At 56.6% G+C, this 25,829-nt stretch overlaps 1 protein-coding gene across 1 annotated transcript; it reads left to right on the plus strand.

The window, feature by feature from the left end:
* Positions 1 to 24,802, plus strand: GLB1L2 (galactosidase beta 1 like 2; the record flags this gene model as incomplete). The annotated part of the gene is made up of 19 exons (XM_080649707.1): positions 1 to 86; positions 6,439 to 6,636; positions 7,284 to 7,352; positions 7,988 to 8,083; positions 10,076 to 10,184; positions 12,608 to 12,700; positions 14,378 to 14,459; positions 15,135 to 15,205; positions 16,883 to 16,967; positions 18,640 to 18,777; positions 19,274 to 19,354; positions 19,774 to 19,880; positions 20,628 to 20,768; positions 20,972 to 21,043; positions 21,287 to 21,365; positions 21,841 to 21,928; positions 22,218 to 22,329; positions 22,981 to 23,097; positions 23,480 to 24,802. 19 exons carry the CDS (start codon positions 1 to 3, stop codon positions 23,564 to 23,566), a joined length of 1,911 nt encoding a protein of 636 aa, XP_080505833.1. The 3' UTR covers positions 23,567 to 24,802.
* Positions 24,803 to 25,829: the final 1,027 nt, after the last annotated feature.

Genomic DNA, 25,829 nt, shown 5'->3' on the forward strand with positions numbered 1-25,829 from the left:
ATGACCACGTGGAGTGCCCCGCGGAGGCCCTGCCGCGCGCTCGGACTCCTGCTGCTGGTGGTCTTGAGTTTCCTGGTGCTCCGCAGGTGAGGGAATCCGCCCGGCGTCGCCTGTCTGCAGGCACCCCAACCCTCCACACCTCGAGTTCTCTCTCCCGTCCAACCTCCCGTCTAGCCGGAGGGAGGCAGCCCTGGAGGTCACGTTACCTCGACCCGCGAATCCCGAGTTCCCACCGGGAAGAGTCTGCAGGCCTTTTCCTTTTTGTAGCTCCCCAATATCCCTGCGCCCCGCTGCGCCTCCGGGAGCTCTGGTTCTGCTTGGAGACCCAGACCTCTGGGGGACACTAGGCGCTGCCCTCCCAGTCCCCAGGCGCCTACGCCCTAGAGCCTCCCCACTCCTCTGCGTCCGTGTTGCTGGGCTATACTTTTCTCGTGGATACTCCCAGCCCTCTGGAAGGTCAACAGGACAAGCCTTCAGATCCCTCTCCTGTGTCCCTCATCACTGCCGCGCCTTGGGGAACCCCCTTCTGCTGTTTTCCCAGGTCCCCACATTCCCCACCAGTTCTGCTGGGAGGCGTATCTGTTCAGCAGAGGCCAGAGCTCCAGTGACCACAGCCATGGCCGACTTAGCCTGCCCCGCACGGTCCGAGAACACTGCCCCAGGGGCCCTCCGAGCCCCTCCGCCCTGGATTGATTTGCCCCTTTCTAGGATTGGTGTGCCTTCTCTCTCCACTTGCCCACCACTCACCAGCGGCCAGCTCCCCTTACAAAATGTCTGTGGCCAGTGATGGCGTTTAAGTGATAGAATGCGTTCTCCACAGCCTGTGTAGCTGCCCCTGCCCGGCATTTTTCCAATCTGAGTCTATATATAGGATCTGCAGCCCTGACCATATCTTTCAGGTCGATGCCTGGCACTTTCCATATTCAAAACTTCAGGTGTTGCTGGGAGAGCAGGCCGTCTGTCCGTAACAAATGCCTGGGCACTGAAGTGAGTGTTGGAGAGGCCGGAGGCTGAGCCATTGGAACTGGGGCAGCTTGATCTTTCCTTCTTTCCTATCTCCCTTCCTGGTTCCTCTGAACCTCCCTGGGAGGCAGAGGGAAGTTTTTGATGGAGTTAAGTATCAGGACGTTTTCGGCTGCCACAGCATCCCGATCAGAAACGCTTTCCACTTAAACCTTTTCAAGACATAACCTGTCTTTTGTTTGGGAGATGGTGAGGATGTCCTTTATCGTTTGGGAGAAGAAAATGGTGCTCTTCTCATTCTGGGGCCCAGAAAACTTAAGAAGCATTTTGTTTCCACAGTTGTTTTTCAAGGCTCCTCCCGGCCCGCCCCCCCCCCCCCCCCCCCACTTGTGATGATGTCTAACCCTTTCCTCTTTGGAGACGACTGGTCCTGGCTCGGGTAGGATGCTCAGCCCTCCTCCCAGGACAAGCCTGATGCAGAGCCCAGAAGAATTACTCAAAGCAGAGGCAGCAGGAGCCTCTGGCATACCATACAGCAGGGCATCCAGGAGCCCAGACCCCAGAGAGAAAGGCCAGAGGCGTTCGTTCAAGTAGCAAGTAGTTTGCCCGTTGTTGAAGGTCAAGGATATAGCAGGCCATGCAGGGGACCCAGACAGGTCATTCTGAGGGCCAGCATGCAGGAGCTTGAAATGGGCCAGGGAAGGACACCCTAAGAGTCCACAGGAAAAGGGGTGGGAAGGAGGCTGGGTGTTTGTTGGTGTCTGGCAGGACAGGAGATGAGCTGTCAGACAGCTGAGTGGCTGTGAAGAAGCCTGAGCTGCTCGCAGGTGAATGAACCGTGTTCCTACCTGGGTGTGGTGACCGCAGGAGGAGTCAGTGGAAGGCTTGTGGAGTTGCCAGGGAAGAGCAATGGAGGATGAATAGCTGTGACCTAAATTGGTGGAAATAGTTCGAAGTGCTTAGAAACAGTCACTGTTTCTCCTGCCATCTCGTCTTTCTTTTTATTTATCATCTGTATTTATTTAAAAATATATTTTTATTTATTTCAGAGAGGAAGGGAGAGGGGAGAGAAAGAGAGAAACATCAACCATGAGCGAGAATCATTGATCGGCTGCCTCCTGCACGCCCCCTACTGGGGATCGAGCCTGCAATCCGGGCATGTGCCCTTGACCAGAATCAAACCTGGGACCTTCACTCCGCAGAGGCTCTATGCCAGGGGTCCTCAAACTTTTTAAACAGGGGGCCAGTTTACTGTCCCTCAGACCGTTGGAGGGCCAGACTATAGTTTTAAAAAAGAACTATGAACAAATTCCTATGCGCACTGCGGGCCCAGGACGAGTCGGCTGCTATGCAGGACAGGCAGCGGCACCCGGCGGGCCGGATAAATGTCCTTGGCAGGCCGCATGTGGCCCGCGGGCCGTAGTTTGAGGACGCCTGCTCTATGCAGTGAGTCAAACCAGCTAGGGCCATCTCTTCTTTCTCAGCAGACAAGGTAGAGGCCAGAGAAGCTCCAGGGCCAGTTCTCAGGGTCCTTTAGAATATGTGTCTTTCGGGCATCTTTTTGGTTGTGTCACCCCCGTGGCCACCAAGGATTGTCTCTGGAGGCCAGAGGAGAAGACACTCATTGTCGCATCCTCTTCCTGCTTTAACTCTGGCTTTGACTGGGTCATTAACTGAGGGGGGGGGGACCCCTCTCCCAGCTGTCCTTGGGAACGTGGTGGTGGCCAGTGGTATATAGGTCACCTGGGGCCTGGCTACTCCGCTGGCAGCTTTGGGGAGCTGCGCTGTTAGGAACCCCCCTTTTTCTGTACCTCAGAAGGCAGGGGTTTGGGTGGAGGAGGGGCTGCTTGGCTGCCCCTTGGGTGGGTTCATGCTCAGTGAGAGCTGTTTGATTACATCATATCCAAGAACAAGGTCCAAGGTGACTTTTGAGGAAGATTTCAACCTTCAGTATTTTAGCTTGAACAATAGTCTTTAAAAAAATTACTTTGCTGTAGCTGGTTTTGGCTCAGTGGATAGAGCGTCAGCCTGTGGACTGAAGGGTCCCGGGGTTCGATTCCAGTCAAGGGCACATGGGCTGAGTCGCGGTGCAGGAGGCAGCCGATCAGTGATTCTCATCATTGTTGTTTCTTTCCCTCTCCCTTCCTCTCCGAAATCAATTAAAAAATTTACCTTTATTGCAGTGGAAATGCCATGAGATAAACTGCACATTTAACATGTACAGTTGGATAAGTTTTGACATATGTACCCACCTATGAAATTACCACCGTCCTGAAGATCATGAAGATATTCATCAACCCCAGAGATTTCCTTGTGCCCCTTTGCGTCTCTCTCCTATGCCTCTGCTCCCCTCTCCCCAAGCACACGGATCTGTTGCTTTCCACCACCCGGTGATCCTGAAGTCTGTGCTCTGATTGGGTTGGGCTTCCTCCACTGGGCATTTTCCTTCGAGGTCTGTGATGCATGTATTCACGTGACCTGTGTCTTTGAGCCAGTTACCTCTCATTCCATTTCCTCCTCCCAGGCCACAAGAATACCTGCTTGATCGTATCAAGGCGTGGTTCCTACTCATGATTTTTTCCTTAATATAAATGTACCCCTGAGCAGTAATGGAATTAATTCTGCATCTCTCATACCTGAGACATTAGCTGGCGAAGGTCAGGAGAGAGGAGAGCCTGGATGGCGCCCCTCAAGGGCAAGTTTGTGGCTTCCCTGAGCTGCCTCACTTGCTGCGCCTGCGGGGCGCTCTCTGGATTCCAGAGGGAGAGAGAACCTGTCAGACTTCTCCTTCCTGAAGGTGGATAACTTAATGGGACCAGGTCGCTTGCTTTGATCCAAATCACGGCTAGTCCTGTCTTCCCAGGGTACATGGACAAATTGTGCCTCACTTCCTGGGATTCTACGAGGTCAATGATTTTATGAGCTTTGCTTGTAGAACTCTACTGGGCTTGAGGCCTGAGTCATATCCCTGGAATGTTTGAACTCTTTGAATGCTGTCCCTTTCATCTTCAGCAGGTGTCCTCTCTGACACAAGTGGGGAAGTGTGGCTCGCTGGGCGTGGCTCAGTCAGGGAGAGGTGGGGTGTCTGAGCCAACCTGGCTTTGGGAGTCTCACAGTGCCATGCTGGCCAGGGATTGAAAGGGACCAGGGAGCAGAACATAGCCAGAGACCTGGTGCATGAAATTCATGCACTGCGGGGGGAGGGTATCCCTCAGCCCAGCCTGCACCCTCTCCAATCTGGGACCCTGCGGGATCGGGCCTAAACCGGCAGTCAGACATCCCTCTCACAATCCGGGACTGCTGGCTCCTAACCACTCGCCTACTTGCCTGCCTGATTGCCCATAACTGTTTCTGCCTGCCAGCCTGATCACCCCCTAACCGCTCCCCTGCTGGCCTGATTGATGCCTCCCCGCTCCTCTGTCAGGATGATTGACACCTAACTGCTCCCCTGCTGACCCTATCGCCCCCAACTGCCCTCCCCTGCCGGCCATCTTGTGACAATGTGGGGGTGGACATCTTGTGATGACATGGGGGTGGCTATATTGTGATGACATGGGGGCAGCCATCTTGTGATGACATGGGGGCGGCCATCTTGTGATGACATGGGGCGGCCATCTTGTGATGCGAGGGCATGAGGGTCAATTGGGATATCCAGGAGCTTTGGAGCAAAGAGCCACAGCCTTGACAGCAGGAGTATCAGAAAGTTGGCTAAATAGTTCTCTCCATCTGAGGTCAAGGAAGTAGCAAGTGAAATAAACACCTCGTCTTTGAAGTGACTCAGAGTTCTGTAATATTGTCTTGAATGCTCTCTGATGAAGATTCGGGAGATGCTGGGGCTTCGAGAGGTCTTTGTAGAACATTTAGTATCTGAAAAGGGCTCTGGAGCCCAGTCCCCCCTCCCCGCTGCCCCGTTACTCAGGAGAGTTCTTTTGGTGTGGGGACATCTGCTGCCTCCTCTCCACTCAGCTGTATCTTTGGTTGAGATCGATAGCTCTGGATAGTAAAGGCCATATTGAAAAAGAGGCCCCCTTGTATAGGACTTCTCCTGGGATAGACGGGGCGGGGGGTGCGTATTTTTAATGGTGGGTGATGCTCACTGCTTCTGCACTCCCGCACCCAGCAAGACAGTGGGATTGCCCCTTTCAAGAGCACGTGTGCTTTTCCTGCCAAGTTGATTTTGTGAGTGGGTCATAGATGAAAAGGATGAACTCTTCAGGTAATACCCAGGGGCAAACACCAGGCCATTGCTTCTGGCCTAGAGCAGTACTTCTCACTGTGGGGAAGAATCATTTTCCTTTTCTCCTTAAAATTTCAATCTGTCACTTGAGGAGACACACACACACAAAAAAAATTACAAGAAAAAGGAAATGAAAAGATACGCATACCTGGCTTCTCAGGATTCGCTTTAATAGACATACAGTTCCTCTCATTGCTCTATCAGAGTCCGTGCGTACCGATCTCAGCACGGACCAGCCGCAGGCAGTTTGTGGGGAGCTCGCCTTGGGTTCCCACACGTCTGTTTCTGAGATGGGGCAATCCCCAGTCAGTGTGTATCGGCACGGATTGCATGGGTAAAGCCGGGCCTTAAGCCAGACACATGTCGCAGGGGTACGATGGTGGCCAGTGTTTCCGAAAGAACGGAGAATTCAGAGCACCTCGGGGTGCTTTTTTTATGCAGAGGAGCCCTGCTGGGCAAGATGTCCTCGAGCGCCAGGAACCGTCATGGGAAGTGGGTACCGAAAGGCAGCCACGCACCTTTGCTTTTGCACCAGATTCGCGCCTGGCTGTTGTCTGCCTTCACGTTTCCTAAACTTCCTGGCTGGAAACTCTGGCCCTTGCTCCTCATGCTGGCCTCCTTTCGCGGCCCCCAGGAGACGGGAGCACGGGACCACGGGGCTCCCCGCGGCCAACGCCAAAGGTGTCATTAGGTGCCTTTTCAAGGGACTGCAACTTCTCACTGGCCTCCCGGGGGGGGGGCTTTCGGTCAGCCGGGTGATCGTGGCCGTGACACTTGATCTTTCGATGATAACTGAGACCTGGAAATTCGGTTCGTGAACAGGTGCTGTTTCTAACCCAGATCCTCTTCACAGGTATTTGCGCCTCGAGCCGGGCAGCTGTGGCCAGGAGGTGGCTCAGAGGTACTATTTGAAGTAGTTGCTGCTTTGACGTTTAGTCACATGGCCTAGGAGGCCTGCTCCCGGCTCCTCCCAATTGCCCCCCCAAGTCCCAGCCCTGAAGACAGCCTCCCGGCCCACCAGCACTCCCTTCCTACAGCTGTGCGCCCGCGTGTCCTCTGCACTGTCTCCGTGCCCAGGGTTGTGTTTGCCTCAGTCCTCGGTGCAGCTCAGCGGGCTCTTGCCTTGCAGCCGGGCCCGGTGAGCCAGTGGAAGCCGAGAGGAAGCCCGTCTCTGCCGGTGCCCCTGCCACTGCTGCAGGGCGCCTCCAGGCTTCCCGACCACCTTTCCTCCCCCGCAGGCTGCACTGGCCCCGCCTGCTCTCGCCCTGGCTGAGACACCGGCAGTCCGGGCTGCACACCCAGGGCCAGAACTTCATGCTGGAGGACTCCACCTTCTGGATCTTTGGGGGCTCCGTGCACTATTTCCGTGTGCCCAGGGCATACTGGAGGGACCGCTTGCTGAAGATGAAAGCCTGTGGCTTGAACACCCTCACCACGTGAGTGCTGCCCCGCCCGCACCACACCTTGTCCCCCGAGGGGCTCCTGGAGTCCGTGTCCGGGCTTCTCCGTGGGAGCCCAGCCTGGGGGTCTCCAGGGTGCCAGGATGGGTGAGACCTGGCAGGTCCTGCTCTGAGCAGCCCAGGCTGCCCTGTGGTCCTGTCTTACGCATCACCCACATCTTCACATCTTGTTGGCCTTCTCTCCCCTCCCTGAGGATGTGAGCTCTCTGTCCCCCGGGACTGGCCCTCGGTTCTCTAAGGCCCTCAGTCTCTTCACTTAGTTCTTGGTCCAGTCCTGACGTCGCTAAGACAGTGCACCACTGAGACAGTGCAGCATCAGAGAGTTCTTTTAAAAAATATAATTTTATTGATTTCAGAGAGGAAAGGAGAAAGAGAGAGAGAGAAATATCAATGATGAGAATCATCGATTGGCTGCCTCCTGCATGCCCCCTATTGGGGATCGAGCCTGCAACCTGGGCATGTGCCCTTGACAGGAATCGAACCCAGGACCCTTCCGCAGGTCGATGCTCTGTACACTGAGCCAAACCAGCTAGGGCATCAAAGGGGTTTTAGGGATAAAGCGGTAACTGGGGGGATGAGGTGGAATAAACGAAGAGGCATGCCTGTACTCTTTCCTGCTACAGCTATGTCCCCTGGAACCTCCATGAGCCACAGAGAGGCACATTTGACTTCTCCGGGAACCTGGATCTGGAGTACGTGCTGTTGCTGCTTCTGTGACCTGGCCTGGGCCTGGGCCTGGGGGCAGGAAGGGGCTGGCGGGGTTGATTAGGGATCATGGTGGCATCTCAGCTCTGCTTGGGGAGCCTGTTCTCGACCCGGTGCCAGCTCAGCACCGGGACCAGGCGCTCTCCAGCTGAGAACCTGCTACTCCCAGGAGCCCAGGCCTCCCCTGAGCCCAGCCCTCCGCACTGCAGCCCAGAGGAGCCTGGTCCCCTGTCAGCCCTGCTCTGCAGTGGGGCCCCGCCACCCGTGCTGGGAGGGGGCTGCCCCTGGAGGCAGCAAGGTGGTCGGGTCAGGTTCATGGTGAGGACCCCGTTCCCTGTCTGACACCCCCCTCCTCGTGACCCGGTGGGCTGTGCAGATGGTCCTGGGCTGGGAGCTGGTGAGAACCCAGCTGCAGGGCCTCAGGCCTGTGACCACAGGTGTAGGATGACCTGCTTGGCAGGGGTGGGGGCTCGGCCTTCCCTTCACTCTCCCTGTCTCTGTTTGAGAGGAGGGCAGGCCAGCAGAGGATCTGGGCAGCTCTGCCACCTGCGGCGTGTGCTGGCTTGTCCCCTCCCTCCCCACCCCCCGACGTCCTCAGAGTGACCGCCATTGACCTTCTCAGGGCCTTTGTCCGGATGGCCGCGGAGGTTGGGCTGTGGGTGATCCTGCGTCCAGGCCCCTACATCTGCAGCGAGATCGACCTCGGCGGCCTGCCCAGGTGAGCAGTATGAGGCCTCTGGCCACAGGCCGAGTTGTCTGTGTGCTTATGTAAAATGTGTATCACAAATACAGGTTTAATTTTGCGTTTAAAGTATATTTTTCCATTTTGTACTGAAGTTTTTTTTTTCCCCCAGAATAAGTAGCACCCAAAGGGGGGTCGTTTTAAACAATGTCACTCTCACCGTCCGTGTCTAATCCTATGTGGTTTCCATGTGGCGACCATGGCACAGGGCCGGCCACCCTGCGGCCTGCGCTCCGTCAGGCGTGCGCTCCACCAGGGCTCTGCTGTGAGTCGGCTTCAGTTGGGCCATTTGTCCGCCCTGGACCTCACCTTCCTGTCTGCAAAATAGGGAGAATCACACACGCCTGCCTGTGTCTTGGGGATGTGACCAGTATTTATTTGTTAAAGCATACGAGAAACAAATGATTGCTTTTGTGTGTTCTCCTCTCTTTGCATTTCAGCCCTCATGAGTTACCTTAGGGTGTGTAGTCCCCACCGGAGCCAGTGGAGGGCTGTGTGGTTGGAGTAGAAACTGGACCACCTGCCACCACATTCATGCCTCGTCCTCATCATTATCGCCTTTAATTCTCAGAAAAGATAGGTTTTTTAATAGGGGTCATCTTTCCCATCCTCACAGTGTGCCAGATGGTCAGGTCTGCTCCTCCCCCACCCCGTGCTGCCCCTGGGGGTGGGAGGCTGGTCCTGTTTGCCAGGCTGTCTCCTGCGGGATGGGCTTCTCCCCAGAGTGCAGCCACCTGCCTCTGCCTTGTTTTGTTTTTTTCCTCTGGTTTCCAGCACTACCCAGCCCTGCCCCAGGGGCACAGGCAGGCCCTGTCTCCATCTCCTTCCCCAGCCAGGACCACCTGTGTGTCCCTGTGCCATTCATCTCGGCAAGAGTGCCCTCAGCCCGGCTGTGAGCCCAGCCAGAGTGGCCTCCCCCACCCCTGGGCATTAGACATCTGTGTCAGCGAGAAGCCTCTGGCTGAGCCAGAGCGGGTATAGGACAGGGTTTAAGTCTCAGCTCAGAAGCAGCGAGGACGCCAGCACTCGGACCTCCTGTGCAGCTCCTGGCCATCCAGGCCCGGATGGCATAGCGGTGGGCCCACAGACAACCCGGGCAGGCGGTGGGCCCACAGACAACCCGCGCAGGCGGCGTGCTCCTCTGGGAAACAGACGAGTGCCCGTGGGGATGCGCAGCCAGACCTGTCTCATGGAGATGGCGAGGAGCCGTCAGTCCCGTGGAGACCGCTCTCCCTCATCCATCGTGACCTAACACAGAGGGATACTTCTCTGACCCTGTTCAGGACTTCTAAATCAGGGCCTTTCCTGAGAGCCTTTTGTAAGGAAATATAAGTGTTTTCTCAGAATTTCAGATGAGATGGAAAGTACCTTGACTCCAGCTCTGGAACAATGCTCCGTGTTCCTTGGGGAATGGGGACCTACCCCCCGCCCGCCAGAACAAATTGTAGGAAGAATGAATGTTCTTGCTCCCCCACTTCTCCCCCGAGCTGAGCTCTGAATAGCTGATGCTGATGATGCAGATGAGCCGGGTCAGCGGGAACGCAGCCAGGCCAGGGCAGGGACCAGAGCAGCGGGAGGCAGCTTAGCCTGGCACAGCCTGCTTCCCGCCTGCTTTTCTGGGTGACGCTGGAGGCTGCCTCTGTGTTCTGCAGTCCCAGCCGAATGCCTCTGGCTTCACCCTTCACCCTTTGGCCTTGCGTCCAATGAAAAGCTTTTCTTACTCTGGCAGCCAGACCTAGAGCCACGAAGCTGGACATAAGTTGCCACCCGGCTGGTGTCCCCTGTCGGGGGAGCAGGGCTGAGTGCGGGGCTGGGCTGGGCCGCACGTGCTCCTCTCTGGGGTGGGAGCGTCTCGGGTCTCCTTCCTGAGCACTCGGACACGGCTTCCCTGTCACGCCACCATCACCCTGCCCAGAGCGACCCACCAACTGTGGAACTAATTCCCACCCCCCTCCTTTTCTGTTCAAGCTGGTTACTCCGAGACTCTGGCATGAGGCTGAGAACGACGTACAAGGGCTTCACTAAAGCGGTGGACCTTTATTTTGACCACCTGATGTCCAGGGTGGTGCCGCTCCAGGTAAGAGCGCCTGCCTTCCTTCAGGGAGTCAACAGCCCCAGGGCAGCTCTCAGACCAGGGCTCCCCGTTCCTTCCAGCACAGGAGCTCATGCCGCCCCACTGCCTGAGACTGTGATTGATGTAGTCATTGGTTGATTCTTTTCTTTTTTTTAATTTATTTTCTTTTATTTATTGTATTGTATTGTATTATATTGTATTGTATTTATTTATTTTAATTTATTTATTTATTTTATTTTTTAAATTTTATTTTATTTATTTTATTTTATTTTATTTTATTTTATTTTATTTTATTTTTCCATCACCCTACACCCTCCTCCACCTCCCCTCATCATCTCCCCCTATAATCACATGTCCTGGTCCATGAGGTCTTTCTCTTTTTAAAATCTTTCTTGCTCAACCCCTTCACCCCCACAACCCCCTACCCTCCCACCAGAACTGTCAGCTGCTCTCTGTCTATGGTTCTGTCTCCATTTTGCTTGGCAGTTTCGTTTGTTCATTTAGATCAGGGGTCCTCAAACTTTTTAAACAGGGGGCCAGTTCACTGTCCCTCAGACCGTTGGAGGGCCGGACTATAGTTTAAAAAAAAAAAACTATGAACAAATTCCTATGCGCACTGCGGGCCCGGGACGAGTCAGCTGCTAAGCAGGACAAGCAGCGGCACCCGGCGGGCCGGATAAATGTCCTCGGCGGGCCACATGTGGCCCGCGGGCCGTAGTTTGAGGACGCCTGATTTAGATCCTACATATGAGTGAAATCATGTGGTACTTGTCTTTCTCTGACGGGCTTATTTCTAAGAGAAATTTCTTATTTCGCTTAATGCTCTCCAAGTCCATCCACGATGCTGAAAAGGGTAAAATGTTCTTCTTGCTTTTTTCCGGCCGAGTAATATTTCATTGTGTAAACGTACTGTAGCTGTTTGATCCACTCATTGACTGATGGACACTTGGGCAGCTTCCAGATCTTGGCTATTGTGAATGACGCTTGCCGTGAATATAGGGGTGCAGATATTCTTTTGAGTTAGTGCTTCGGGTTTCTTTGGATAAATTCCCTGAAGTGGAATCGCCGGATCCTAAGGCAGTTCCATTTTTTAATTTTTTGTAGTAACTCCATACTGCTCTCCACACCAATCTGCATTCCCATCAACAGTACACATTTGTCACAGTGTAAACATTTTTGTCTAGTAAGTCCAGTGTGTGTGTGTGTTTCTTTAAAGACTAGTGGGTAAAGCATGTGAAAACGTGAGGGGGACTACAGACTCCTGGAAGCCTGGGGGCAAGAGTGTGGAGGCAGAGGGATACAGTAGAACTCTTAAGGCCACAAGAAGAAGCTGGGTGAGACTCTGGGAAAGTAAGACATGTAAAAGCAGCTGGTGAAACACACACACACACACACACACACACACACACAGTTTAGACAGGACCGATGCCCAGAAATATCTGAGGTCTTAAGCCTTCATCCTGGCTGATCTTAAGTCTTAGGAGCCCATTCAATGGCAAAGACATTCCCTCCAAACCTGCAAACACCGGGAGAGGTGACAGCTTTTTGAAAACCTGATTTTCAGAAAAAAAAACACACACACAGGATGGACAAGACACATGGAAACACGGCTCACTCAGAGGAACAGAAATTTCTAGAAACAGTGTCTAAAGAAAGACACACACACCTGAGGTCCAAACGTTGCCAACACACCCTGTTTCAGCTCCGAGTCAGAGGAGACGGACACTAGTCCGCCGGACCGCCCACAGACAGCTCAGAACACCGCAAGCAAGTCCCGTTGTGTTTCTCCTATCTCGAGGGAAGGAATGCAGAATTAGGGTTTTTATTCTTTTCTGACTGTGCCACGCCGCACCACGGAAGGGTGGGGCAAGGGCAAGCAAAACATCATGCACTTTCATGTCTTTTTCTTAAATTATTTTACTGATTTCAGAGAGGAAGGGAGAGGGCGAGAGAGATGGAAACATCAACGATGAGAGAGAATCACTGATCGGCTGCCTCCTGCATGCCCCCTACTGGGGATCGAGCCCGCACCCCAGGCATGTGCCCTGACTGGAATCGAACCTGGGACGACCCTTCAGTCTGCGGGCTGACGCTCTATCCACTGAGCCAAACCGGCTTGGGCAGAATGTCTTTTTCTTGATTGGGCATTGATTTATCTGTTTAAGCATTGGCTTGGCTGCCAGAGCTCCTGTACAGTTGCTTTGGCCAGTATGCAGTGTAAATGGTTATGTGCTGTTTCCATGGGGATCACAGGCCTGGAGCTTTCCACTCTGTGTCTTACTGCCATCCCTCTCCATCATACACCAAACCTTTGGAGACCTTTGCTTCCCAGTGGGACGTTACGCTAGTACCTGGTGAGAAGTGTAGTGACATGAGGCCAGTGCCCACTCCAAGCTGGGTTTCGGACTGTTTCTCTCTTTCCCCAGTACAAGCATGGGGGACCCATCATCGCTGTGCAGGTGGAGAATGAGTATGGTTCCTATAACAAAGACCCCGCCTACCTGCCTTACATCAAGAAAGTAAGTGTCATCGCGATTCATTTCCTCACACTCCTTCCTCTCCAAGGTCTTACAGGCTGTGGTGTCACAAGGGGGTCTGATGCTTTTCTCATAGTAACACCGCATCTCTCAGTACCAGTTCTTAACTAGCACATTTTTTTCTCCATGCTTTTTTTTTCAATACATATTTTTATTGATTTCAGAGAGAAAGGGAGAGAGAGAGATAGAAACATCAATGATACGAGAGAATCATTGATTAGCTGCCTTCTGTACGCCTCCCACTGGGGATCGAGCCGGCAACCCGGGCATGTGCCCTAGATCGGAATCGAACCCGGGACCCTTCAGTCTGCAGGCCGATGCTCTATCCACTGAGCCAAACCAGCGAGGGCTTTCTCCATACTTTTATCTCAGTAGGGTTGTCGCACATTTGCCCTTTATTGATCAAGTTTAATAGGGGACGGCAGCGCCTCATGGTGCTGCAGGGCCGAGAGTGAAGGACTTGTATGGACTGCCTGGCCCTGAGCTTCGCTGGGCAGATGGCTGTGCCGGAAGCGGCAGTCATCCATCCCTGACGGGACAGTCTGCCACGCCGTGCCCCAGAAGGGAACCTGTGAAGGGAACAGCTTTAAAAGACAGTTACCGTCCACGTGTTCTGCCTCCCAGGCCCAGGACGCTGTATGCGTGTGGTGGCACGCGTGCAGAGTTTGCTACGTATTATCAGTGAGCGACGGGTTGGAGTTGAGAGGTGCTGGGTTTTCAGGCTCCGATCACAATCTCACCTGGCCTAGTGGATTCAACTGAGCCAAACCGGCTAGGGCAGAAGCCCGCAGCTTCTGTGGTCCCGGGAATTAGGGCCCCTCTGCCCTTTCCTCACCAGCGTCTGGGATCAGTCCTGAGTGCCACTCATCCACCGGGTATCCCTCTGCCTCCTCTGCTTCCAAAAGAATTGGGTTGAAGTAAGCAGCCTTGTCTTTATCCAACACTTTATCCCACTTCTCCGAGGCCCTGCGTCTGCACAGCCCAGATGCGGCTGTGGACGGCGGACAGCATGGACCCAACGTGCCCAGTGAGGCCTGGGGATCGCCCAGGCTCCACCGTGTCAGCCGTTGCTCTGATGGGGAAATGGTTATTGTCTCTCAGCACGGCTGTTCTCCTTCCACTTACTTTCACCATTTGATTTACGACCTTCAGGGAGCACTGACTGTCCTACTGGCCACGTGCTGGGAGCATAGCTGGTGCCAGAGCCCACCCTGCTGGGGGGGGGGGGGATGGGCTGCTTGCTCTGGTAAGGGTGAGGAGGAGGCGTGGGCTGCCCCTGAGGTCCTGGCCCACTCTGGGGTCCCTGTGGTCTCTTGCCCAGTGGCAATACGGCAGCTGGCCTCGCTGAGCCGGCCTCTGCGTAGTCCTGTCTAGGGACGCACAGTAGCCATTCCGGGCACCTTGTGGGACCGGAGCCGCCGAGGGTGCCTGAGCCGGGCAGCCCTGGTCCTGCCACGCTGGACTTCCAGCCGACGGAGCTTTGCCCACCATCGCGCACACAGACAGAGCAGCTTCTCTGTTTTCTGCAGGGAAATACATGCTTTATTTGAAGCTCCTCCTCTTTCCCTTCGTGCCGCCTCCTTCCCAGCAGCGTGGCCGGCAGGAGCTCTGAGGAGGGTGGACGGTGACCCTCTCATTCCCCCCCCTCCACCCCCCTAGGCCTTGGAGGACCGAGGGATTGTGGAGCTGCTCTTGACTTCAGACAACAAGGACGGCCTGAGCAACGGGGTCATCGACGGAGGTGCGTGAGGCGGGCCGCGCCCCGGCCTGGCTGTGCACGCTGCCCTGGCAGCCGCGGCTGCAGGCGAGGCTGCGCCAACGCCGGTCCTTCTCCCTTCTGCGTGGCACTGGGCCCTGAAGCGCTGGGGCGTCCATGTCCGAGGCAGACTTGCTGTCGCCAGCTCTGTCATTCAATGATGTTTCTCTCATTGACGTTTCTAGCTCTCTATCCCTCTCCCTTCCTCTCTCTCTAAATGTCAATTAAATTTTTTAAGAAATACCACCTTCAATGTAAAAAATATAACACCTGATTGGGTAGAATAGAAAATTAGCCCTCATCTAAGAAATACACAGGGAATCTGTATTTCAACCGTCACCCTATCCTGGTGCTTGAAATGCAAAGTCAAGATCTGACTCCAGGCTCCTTCAAGAGGGTAATGAGCAGAAATGCACTCTGGCTGGGAAAGTGACGTTGATCTGAACAGAAGCGTGGTGAGGTCTGTGCTGAGAGCTGATGGTTCAGGTGCACAAGACCATCTTGACCTCAGAGGAACCACACGCTGATCGGGGGTGGGAAATGATGTCAAGATTAGTTAGCTTGTTTTGCTGGTGAATTGAGAAAGGTCTGGGGCAGTTCGGCAAGTCTTCTTGGCTTTGAGACAACACTTCCCTTCCCTTCTCTCCTCTCCATCCCCAGTGCTGGCCACCATCAACTTACAGTCGCAACACGACCTGCAGTTACTGACCACGTTCCTCTTAAGTGTCCAGGTAAGCCTGGCCGGGGGAGCTGTCTGCCGCTCAGCGTGCACGTAGGGCTCCGAAGCGGAGTTCGGTGGAGCCTCTTGGTCAGGAATTCCATCCGCTGCTCTTCGCCCTGCAATGGCGTCACAGTGCCTCTTGGGGAGGGGGACTTGGGCGCTGTCAGGTTTTCGGCTCATCGGCTCACAGCCCGCCTTCCATGCTGCAAACCCTGACCCTGTGCCCCAGGCTGCCACACCCCGGCCAGGGGAGCCGTGTGCCCTGAGGCGTTGCATTTGGGCCTGGAGTCATGTTTGAAGCTCTGGGCTGGGTGTGCTCACCGAGGCCTCTTGACTGGAGTTGCGTGGACTCAGCCGTATGCTATGGGCTTTCTGTGCATCGTGTCAGTTAATCTTCCCAGGACCCCTGGGAGCTGGCTCCCGCTGTTACCAGTTAAGGAGACAGATTTGTAGGACGGAGCAGGCACCCCGCAGTAAGGGGCAGGCTGGGGTGTGCAGCACAGCCCGAGTGGGTGCACGGCTCCAGCTTGAACCACACTGCGCAGGGCAGTGACCTGGGCTGTTGGAGTGCACCCCGGCTTGGCCCCAGCACCCTCAAGTCAGAGTCCCCTCCTGGCACGGGAGACCAGTGACGTGCGGGACTTAAAACGACTTCTTCTTTCCTGGACTTAAACATCGTACGGTATATCCCCTGTGGGGAGGTAGACAGCGAGCCACTGTCTTTCCAGTGGGCTGGAAACCCAGCCACTTTCTTATCTTGCCAAACAATGATGGCACCGCCTTGGACTTTACCCTGGCGTGGTTGGTACCTTCTACTGAGTGGCCTGTAAATCTGCCCGTCACCTGGGATCTGATTGTGTATTCAGTTGCCTCTAAACGCATTGCTGTCACTAACAGCGGAGGTACATGATGAATGAGGAAGGCTCCATGTGGAACCTGAAATAGCAGCATATCCGTCCTCATCCCTGCAAACCCCCACTTCCACCCCCACCCCCACGCTGCTCTGGTGCTTCTGCAAACGTGCAGGCAGGAGCAGGTCCTGGGACCGATGTTGGCATCCCTGGGACCGGCCTGTGCCGGAGGCAGGCCCTGAAGTCATGTCTGAGACTCGCTGAGGATCCTCCCCAAGCAGCGAGGCGGGCATCGTGGCTGCAGGGCTTCTTGGCGAGTGGCTGTACGAGAGCGTCCTGCTCCTCGGCTCCGCTTTCGTAAACTTCTCTCGGAACGTCACTGGACCTTGACGAGGGCCCACGCTCTGCCCTCGGCCTCTTCCAGCTGAAAGGGAGCAGCCGCGGAGGGCTCTGCGGCCACAGAGCGGCTGTCCTGACACCCTTCTCCTTTCCCGGAGAGGCGAGGCCAGGCTTAAGAGTGAATCCGTGCAGGAGGAGACTCCCGAACCAGAGGCTGGGTTCTCACGAAGCCTTCACTTGGGGCAGATCCCAGGTTTTCTCACCAGCCCCGCGTGCAGTGGGGTCTGCTGTGTACGTTCGCTCTCCACCTGCGAGGTGGAGGCCACGCCTGGAGGCTAAGCTGGGGCGGGTGCCTCTGACCTCCTCTGTGCTCTGCGCCCAGTGGCCTCGGGGGCCAGGGGGGCAGCTGGCAGGACAGAGGGCTTGGCCTCGCCCTGGGAGGGGTTTTCCTCCGTTCCCCTCTCCTGACCGGCTAACGTCTCGTTTTGTGGTGACAGGGGCCTCAGCCCAAGATGGTGATGGAGTACTGGACGGGGTGGTTTGACTCCTGGGGGGGCCCCCACAACATCCTGGATGCTTCCGGTAAGTGCTTGCAAACCCCTACGTCGAACGGGTGTGGGAATAAGTTCCGATGTCCCCCTCATTGAGTCTGCAGTTACTTGCGTGTCATAGTCGGCTCTTGATACTCCCAAATCATGCCTCTTGACACATGATTTTTATTTTATTTTTTAAAAACTATATTTTTATTGATTTCAGAGAGGAAGGGAGAGGGAGAGAGAGAAACATCCATGATGAGAGAGAGTCATTGATCAGCTGCCCCCTGCACGCCCTCTCCTGGGGATGGAGCCCCCACAACCTGGGCATGTGCCCTGATTGGGAATCGAACCGGTGACCTCCTGGTTCACAGGTCAACGCTCAACCACTGAGCCATGCCGGCTGGGCAACAATAGGGTTTTTAAATTGCTTTATTATGATTTTTGTAATTAGGTAAGGAACACAGGCCTATGGGAAACGACCAGCAGATATAGAAACTGTCCAAAGAAGAAATAAAAATCTACTAGAGCCCAGACCAGCCGTGGGCAAATTACGGCCCGCGGGCCGGATCCGGCTGTTCTATCCGGTTCTCTTGCTCTCCCCTCCGCTCCTTTACTTTGAATTTATATTAGTTCACACAAACACTCCATCCATGCTTTTGTTCCGGCCCTCCGGTCCAGTTTAAGAACCCATTGTGGCCCTCGAGTCAAAAAGTTTGCCCACCCCTGGCCCAGACAGTACTGTGATGTGCGCTGTGTAGGCAGCCCTGTGTGCGCGTACGGACGGAGGTGCGGGCAGATGCCGTCACATCTGTTTCTGCACAGAACGGGGCGCCTGCTTGTGCCGGCTGCGCGTGACACACACGGCAGCTTCCTGTCCTAGTCGGTATACGCCCCATCGCTGTCTCCAAGAAGCCCGTTGTGTTGCGTCTCAGTCAGCTTCCGTGCCCAGTCTCTTAGAGACGTGCGCCGAGGTGGTTTCCAGGGTGCCCTGTGAACCGAACGCCGTGGCACTGAGCGTTCTGGAACATCCCGTTTTGCACACTTGGCCTGTTTCTCCCCAATGACAAGTTCCTAGCAATACAATGACTCCATGAATGCAATTTTGATAAATATGTTTACTAAACTGCTGCCCAGAAGGATTGCAGCGATTCTTAACTCTCCATTATTAAAGGAGAATACCACTTTCTCACAGATTCATCAGCACTGAGCATGAAAGTAATTTTAATGTCTGCCAGTCTGATAGTCGTCGTTATTTTGCATTTCTTTGACCAATGCTGATGTGTGTGTGTGTGTATTTATTAACCATTTATATTTCTCCTTTGATACTGTCTTCATGTCATTGGTTCATTCTCTAATAAGGGTAGGATTGGGGAGGAAGTCAGGACCATGTCCCTACCTATGCACCCCCCTCCTTGTATCTCCGTGAGGGGGCGTAACGTTGCAAAGCACGTCGGGGGCAGGCGGAGGCTGCCCTGGGTCATAGTCAGTGAAAGCTTGTCTGTGATTTTAAAAACAACTGCAAGGCCCAAGCTCTGGAGCTGGGAGCCCGGTGACTTCTCTTCCTCCTCCGGTGACAGGGGCTTCAGGGAAGCGGAAGGACAGCCAGGGGGTTGAATTGGAGGAGGGACGGGGAGAGGCTAGCGTGCCCAGGTGTGGGGGGGCTTCTGGTTCGTCTCAGACTCGGGCTCACTCCGCATTCCCCTCCCCTCTCCCTGCAGAGGTTTTAAAAACTGTGTCGGCCATCATCGACGCTGGCTCTTCCATCAACCTCTACATGTTCCACGGAGGCACCAACTTCGGCTTCATGAACGGAGCCTTGCATTTTCAGGACTATAAGTCTGATGTCACCAGCTACGGCAAGTCTCCCCCAGTGCTGAGCCTTCCCGGAGCGCCCCGGCTTCGGCGTGTCTGGTTTTTACGGAGAGTCCTTCAGGGGCAGCTCTGGCACCTTGAATGCATTTGGCTCGAGTGCCCGGCAGGGGAAGGTGGAGGTTTGGTGTGGATGGTGGGAGGCCAGAGCCCACTGGCAGGCCGCGAGCCCTGGGGAGTCGGCGGGCGGAGGTGAGAGAGGCCCCCCTCTCCAGGCGGGGAGGTCCTGCTCAGGCCCTGGAGGTGGTGTGAGCCCTGCCCCCCAGAAGGCAGGAGAGAGGCCTGGGAGTGTCGGGCTGCGCCGTGGCCGTGGGCAGTTGGAGCCGCACTTTGCAGAAGGTAGTGTTAGAGTCTTCCGGCTGACAGCTCCCACCCAAAGTGTTTTGCGCCCCCCTTGCTGAGACAAGGACCACGCTGCCGGACCCCAGCTTCTCCCTCCTCTTTCTGCCGAGTGACCAGTGACGGGGCCTGGGTGTCTTGCAGACTATGACGCGGTGCTGACCGAGGCCGGGGATTACACAGCCAAGTACATCAAGCTCCGAGAATTATTTGGCTCCATCTCAGGTACCTGGTGAACAGCAGCCAAGCACCAGCTCTGGCTCGAAGAGCCCCTACAGAGTTCCTTCCTCATAGCCCTGTCTCCCTCCCCCGCCCCCCTCAGTCGACCTGACCTACGAGAACGCCTTAAGGCAGGGACAGGCAAGCTTGAGAGACTGTTTGCCTGTGGTGGTATCTTGCCCGGGGTTGCCTGTTTACAGGTGCTGACTTCTGAGGGCTTGAGAAAGCCCCTGTGCGCCCCTGGCATTCCCTTCCCAGTGGGTCTAGGGGGGTCAGCGGGTGGGCCTATTCCCGGGGGCGCTGGGACTGAGGAGCACATTGGGCCATGGATAGGAGTGGAGGGGGACCGGGAGGTGGGGGGCGGGTGCCGGAGGAGGCAGTGACAATCTGGTCCTTTTGGGGTGGCCCTGTTGTCTGTGTTGCAGGTAGCCCCCTGCCTCCCCCACCCGAGCTCCTCCCCAAGACGGCGTATGAGTCACTGAGGCCAGCCTTGTACCTGTCGCTGTGGGATGCCCTCCAGTACATGGAATCGGTGAGCGCTGCCGCAGCGGGGCCAGGCCAGGGAGCCCTCCCTGCAGCGGTCCGTGGGAAGGGAAAACCAGAGCAGGACGTGGGAAAGCACAAAAGGAACTTGAAGGGACGCTGGGCAACACGATGGGGCTCCATCTCTGCAGGCTCTGCGGGGGAGAGGAGGGTGCCCCTCGCGTAGCTGATGCAGAGAGGGTTGGGTGATCTGAAATGAGGGTGGATGGAGAATCTGCAAGGCCCCGCATAGCAGGGCTTTATTCTGTGTTTGTTTGTTTGTTTGTTTGTTTTCACATCATCTTCCTCTTTCACATCCCCCTTCCCTGCGACTCTGGAGAGCCATGAGAAATCAAAATAAAAGAAGTTGTTTTTGTTTTGTTTTGTTTTTTTAAAAATATATTTTATTGATATTTTACAGAGAGGAAGGGAGAGGGATAGAGAGTTAGAAACATCGATGAGAGAGAGACATCTATCAGCTGCCTCCTGCACACCCCCTACTGGGGATGTGCCCGCAACCAAGGTATGTGCCCTTGACCGGAATCGAACCTGGGACCTTTCAGTCCGCAGGCTGACGCTCTATCCACTGAGCCAAACCGGTTTCGGCAAAAGAAGTTGTTAAAAGGCCCTTGCCTGCCACTGCCCCCCTGGGGGCGCTGTCTGCCACCCTTATCTCCCCAGTGGATCCAGAGGAGGTGGCTGCCTTTGCCCCCACCTTGGCTAGCCCTGTGCCCCCTCCTGTCTGTCCTCTGTGCAGCCAACCACCTCTGAAAAGCCTGTCAACATGGAGAACCTGCCGGTGAACAATGGGAATGGCCAGTCCTTCGGGTACACCCTGTACGAGACAACCATTGGCTCCCCTGGCATCCTCAGGGGTCTTGTGCGTGACCGGGGACAGGTAGGAGCGTCCCCTTAATTCCTGTGCCCGTGCAGGGATCGAGCTCACAGTATCCCCCCACACCCCGTTTGCACTCACATGCCCAGCTGGTACCGGTGCGTAGAGGTGGGCCATCGCCGTGCGACCTTTCTTTGCTTGGCAGAGGTCCCGCTTCCTCCTCCCTCCCGTCCGCCCACGATGCTTTCCGTCTGTTTATCCGGCAGGTGTTTGTGAACACAGTATTCCTTGGCTTCTTGGGCTATGAAAGCAAGGAGATCGTTATCCCCTTAATCCAGGTCTGTTTCCTGGGGAGCTGGCTGGTGGGTAGCGCCAGCCTCTTCCTCAGCAGGTTTGGTGGGAATCAAAGAGGAAGACCTGGGAACCAGGAGCTCCTGAACCAGAGCTGTGCCTGGAGAGCGGGGCGGAGCCTCACTTTCTCACCAGCAGGGGCGCCGCCACGCCCATCCTGGCCGCTCAGGGAGGAGCTGGAGTTCTGCAGGGTGAAGAGACAGTCATCGTGACCGCTGTGTTCCCGGCAGGGTTACACCGTGCTGAGGATCTTGGTGGAGAATTGCGGGCGCGTCAACTACGGGCATAATATCGATGACCAGCGCAAAGGTGGGTCCCGGCGCACGCTGAGAGGAGAGCTGCTGACACTCAGCCTGTGCTGGCTGTGCTGTCTCCCCCCCAGCTCCTCAGCAGGCCTCCAGGCTGGCTGCAGTGAGGGGGGTCATGGGGAGCCATTGGAGGGGGCCCCAGGGAGGCCCACCGCAGCGAGGTGGAGGTGGTTCTGGAAGGCCCACCTGGGTCCTGACCTCTTCCCTGCTAGCCCTCCCTGTGTGTGCTGTCCACATGCCTGTGGTGAATACACGGTGAGCACTGAGCTGGATTCTCCCAGCTCTGTCATTGCCCTCCACCTGTTCTCTCACGCACATCCGGGGCCTGGCAGACACACGTTACTCCTCCCCTGCCCCTCAGGGCTTTATGGGGGAGGTGTGCTGCCTGGGGCAAGCCCCCTAGGGAGCATGCACTTCAGGAGAAACCTGGACCTTCCCAGAAACTGCCCCTGCTCACCCTTGCCTCCTTCCCACAGGCTTAATTGGAAATATTTACCTGAATAATGCCCCCCTGAAAAACTTTAAAATCTACAGCCTGGACATGAAAAAGAGCTTCTTCCAGAGGTAGGTCCCAGCCGGAGGGCAGAGTGTGGGCTCCCGGGTGACGTGCAGAGAGCCGGCAGGCAGAGAGCTGCTCTGGCCTCGCCCCTCCTCTCGCTCACCTGTGAGCAGACCAGGGCCCTGCCACGTGCCCAGGTGGGGGGGTGCCCGTGCTGGAGACTAGGGCACTTCCACAGCACCGCCCGCTGCCATTCCTGGGCCCTGTGGACCCGTGCCTTTGCAGTTGGATGCGGGGTGGGGCCCGGATCTGAGAAGGTACCCTTCCCTCCCTTGTCTTCTGTTCTGTCCGTAGATTCAGCTCCAGCACATGGAACGTGGTCCCCGAAGCACCTGTGTTCCCCGCTTTCTTCCTGGGCGCCTTGCCTGTGGCTCTTTCCCCCTTGGACACCTTTATGAAGCTGGAGGTTCGTAGCTGCCCCGGCCCAGGTTCTGGTCCGTCCTCAGCTGCTCTGAGCCGGAGCCCGGAGGAGGGGCCCACTCCCCACGAGGCTCTCCTAAGCCTTGCCCTCTCTCACCTGCGCCTGGACCACCTGGACCAGCCGTGGGCAAACTACGGCCCGCGGGCCGGATCCGGCCCGTTCGGCTGTTCTATCCGGCCCGCGGAGCCGAAAGAGCGGAGGGTTCTCTTGCTCTCCCCTCCGCTCCTTTACTTTGAATTTATATTAGTTCACACAAACACTCCATCCATGCTTTTGTTCCGGTCCTCCAGTCCAGTTTAAGAACCCATTGTGGCCCTCGAGTCAAAAAGTTTGCCCACCCCTGACCTGGACCGTCCGGCTCTGGGCTGCCCTCTCTGCAAGGGCCTGGCCTCTCCGGGGAGGGAGCCGGTGGGCTCGCAGCAGAGGGGCCACCCTGTGGGACTTCTCAGGGCCCAGGTCCCTCCATCCAGGGTGGGAAGTCAGGCTACTGGGACAGAGAGACAGGGCACCCCGCCTGGCCATCTCCCAGCTGTCACTTGGGTCGTCCGGAAGCTGAGAGAGGAGCCCAGAGACGTCGGCCTTCCTGGGGGTTTCCATGTGCTGGCTCTGTGGCTGACTCACTCACTCTGCTTAAAGGGCTGGGAGAAGGGGGTTGTATTCATCAACGGCCAAAACCTGGGACGCTACTGGAACGTCGGACCCCAGGAGACACTCTACCTCCCTGGTGCCTGGTTGGACCAAGGCATCAACCAGGTGGGAGCACTTGCAGCCCCGTCCCTTCTTCCCAGGCCCCCTTCCTCCTCCCGTCCTCCCTGGTATCACAGTGCTCCCCCGGGGAGGGAGGGTGGGAGGGAGGGAGGCCCTTGCCACGGTCTGTTAGGGCTGGTTAGGGCCGGAGGGGGACAGAGTTCTGGCCGGTTCCCTCTCCGCTCCTCCTTGGCGCTGGTGAGTTGTGAGCCCCTGTTCCTTCCGGCCCAATTCCCAGCCCCTTCCCTAAGGCTCCCTCTCCGGCCCAATTCCCAGCCCCTTCCCTAAGGCTCCCTCTCCGGCCCAATTCCCAGCCCCTTCCCTAAGGCTCCCTCTCCGGCTCCAAGACGCACCACGGCAGCTGTCAGCCCAGCGCTTCTCTCCCCAGGTCATTGTTTTCGAGGAGAAGGAGGCAGGCCCTGTGATACAGTTCACCGAGACACCCCACCTGGGCAGGAACCAGTACATTCACTGAGCAGTGCGCCAGGCCTCCTGGTGGCGGCGGGAAGCAGGGGCGCCCATCTCACGGCTGCCTGGAGGCTGATGGGCTGCCCCCCAACCCCATGCGGCGGGGGGGGGGGGCGGGGGGGGAGACCCATTGGGAGCATTTCCTCCGGGAGCAGCCTCAGGGAGCCAAGGGCTGTACCTCTGCCCACTGCTGTGGTTCAAGACCCCGAACCTGCTGAACAAGAGCAGGGCTGGCGAGGGAGGGATGCCCTTCTCACCTGAGGGGGTTCTTGACGGGGCTCTGTGGATGGCACTGTCCGACCCCCTCTCTCCTGGGAGCGGGCAGAGGGATGGATGTCTGGGGGAGAGTGTCTGGTCGGGTCTCCATTTGGTGACGCCTGGGCCTGGAGTAGGCCTGACCAGCTGGGCGTGGCTGCTGCACCCAGCGGTGCCCTGTGAATGTTCTGGCCCGGCCCGGCCCGTCCCTCAGGGTCACTTTCTGTTTCTCATGTAGAGGCCTTGGCCCCATCTGTAGAGGATAGTGAAGAGTTGACTGTTGTTTCTTTTTTCTTACAATATATGTGTATTGATTTCAGAGAGGAAGGGAGCGGGAGAGAGAAACATCAATGACGGGAGAATCATTGATCGGCTGCCTCCTGCACGCCCCGTACTGGAGATTGTGCCTGCAACCCGGGCATGTGCCCTTGATTGGAATCGAACCCAGATCCCTTCAATCCACAGGCCAACGCTCTGTCCACTGAGCCACACCAGCCAGGGCGACTGTTCTTCCTTCACAGCCCTCCCGAGCCTTCTCTGGGGTCCTGGAAGGAATTCCATTTGAGAGACACGCACGTTTTTTTTCTTCTTTCCCGCTGTAAGCACCTCTGACAGGATGGCAAGCCGGGCTGAAGAGAAAGGCATCTTCAGCCCCTTGTTCTCCTGAAACAGGGAGCATTTCCAGTTTCACTCAGTGAGAGGAGCAGGAACCACACCCCTCTCGGAGGCACAGGGGGAAAGGGCAGAGGGCCCAGCTCCAGGGCGTGGTGGGGGCGGGGGAAGGGGTGCCTCTCAGGAACGTTGGGTGCCACGGGGCTGCCGGCCTCACACAGACCTTGCCGCCGCCGGCTCAGTCTCCCCCCTTCGCCTCCTGTGACGAAGCTGCAGGGAGGAGAGGCAGGCTTTCTTGCAGTTGTCTGTCTGCATCGCAGACACTTGTTTTGGGGACCGGCTCGCTGTCATAAGTTGCAATAAAGCCGTAGAGTTGAACTCTTTGGTGGTGGTTCTCTGACCCCGTCTGTGCTGCTGTCAGCCAGAGGCAAAGGCAGCGTGCAGCCGGCCACACGTGCGTGCAACCCCGCCGGCACTCGGCATCCGCGCTGACTCCTTGCCAAGACCTCCTCGCCTCCATCCTCCGAGATGCCAGTGTGGACCGGGGTGGGGGCGGGGGGCCCTGGGAGAGAAGTCCAGGACGGATCCATTCTGGCGCGAGGGGGCAGGGGGTGAGTGCTGGGCTGGACAGCTGAGAGCTCTACGCGTGAGGCAGTGACAGCGGGTGAGTTTTCTTCACAAACGACATCGGGATTTTACTGCCGTGGGCTCATCACCTTCACTAATAGTCAAATAGCAGACGCCTCCCGGACAGTGTGCACACCAGGGGCCCAGGAAGACGCGTGGGGACTAGCCTGCCGAGCTCCCCGCAGCCTCACGTCCCGCGCTGGGATAGGCAAAGGGCCCTGCCCTGGGGGCAGCTGTGCTGTGCAGCCACTGGGCACAAGGGCTGAGCCGGGTCAAGGACAGATGGGCACAGGGCTGGGCCCCAGGGTCCCCCTGGGAGCGGAGAAATGGAGCTTATTCCAGTGCAAAGCATGGACAATGGCTGGGCAGCCAGATGGAGCTACACTCACCAGCTCTTCCTGAACGGCTTCGGAAGAGGGAGCCCGGAGCGAAGATGTGGATGAGGGACCAGGACCACCGGGGCCTGGCCGGCGCGGGGAGCCGTGTCCCCTGCCCTCGCTCCACACCCTGAGAACTCTGCTTCCGCAAGGCCGGGTGGGAGGTGGCTCCTGTTGGAAAACGTGAACGGAAACTGGTACCTAAGGAACCTTTCGGTGGGTCCTCTTGTCCCGGGAAGAAGCCCTTGACCTTGAAGGAGTCGCCAGCAAATCTGCACAGGGATGCAGGGCCCTTTCTGAGGGCGAGGCCTCCTGCGCCGACTTCCCGTCCTTGACCCTCTTGTCTGCCAGCGAGCCCTGCGGCTGCTCTCTGGCAAAGCCCCTCGGCAGAGACCATCC

The sequence above is a fragment of the Plecotus auritus genome (genome assembly GCF_963455305.1).
Source record: "Plecotus auritus genome assembly, chromosome: 13".
NCBI lineage: Eukaryota > Metazoa > Chordata > Mammalia > Chiroptera > Vespertilionidae > Plecotus > Plecotus auritus.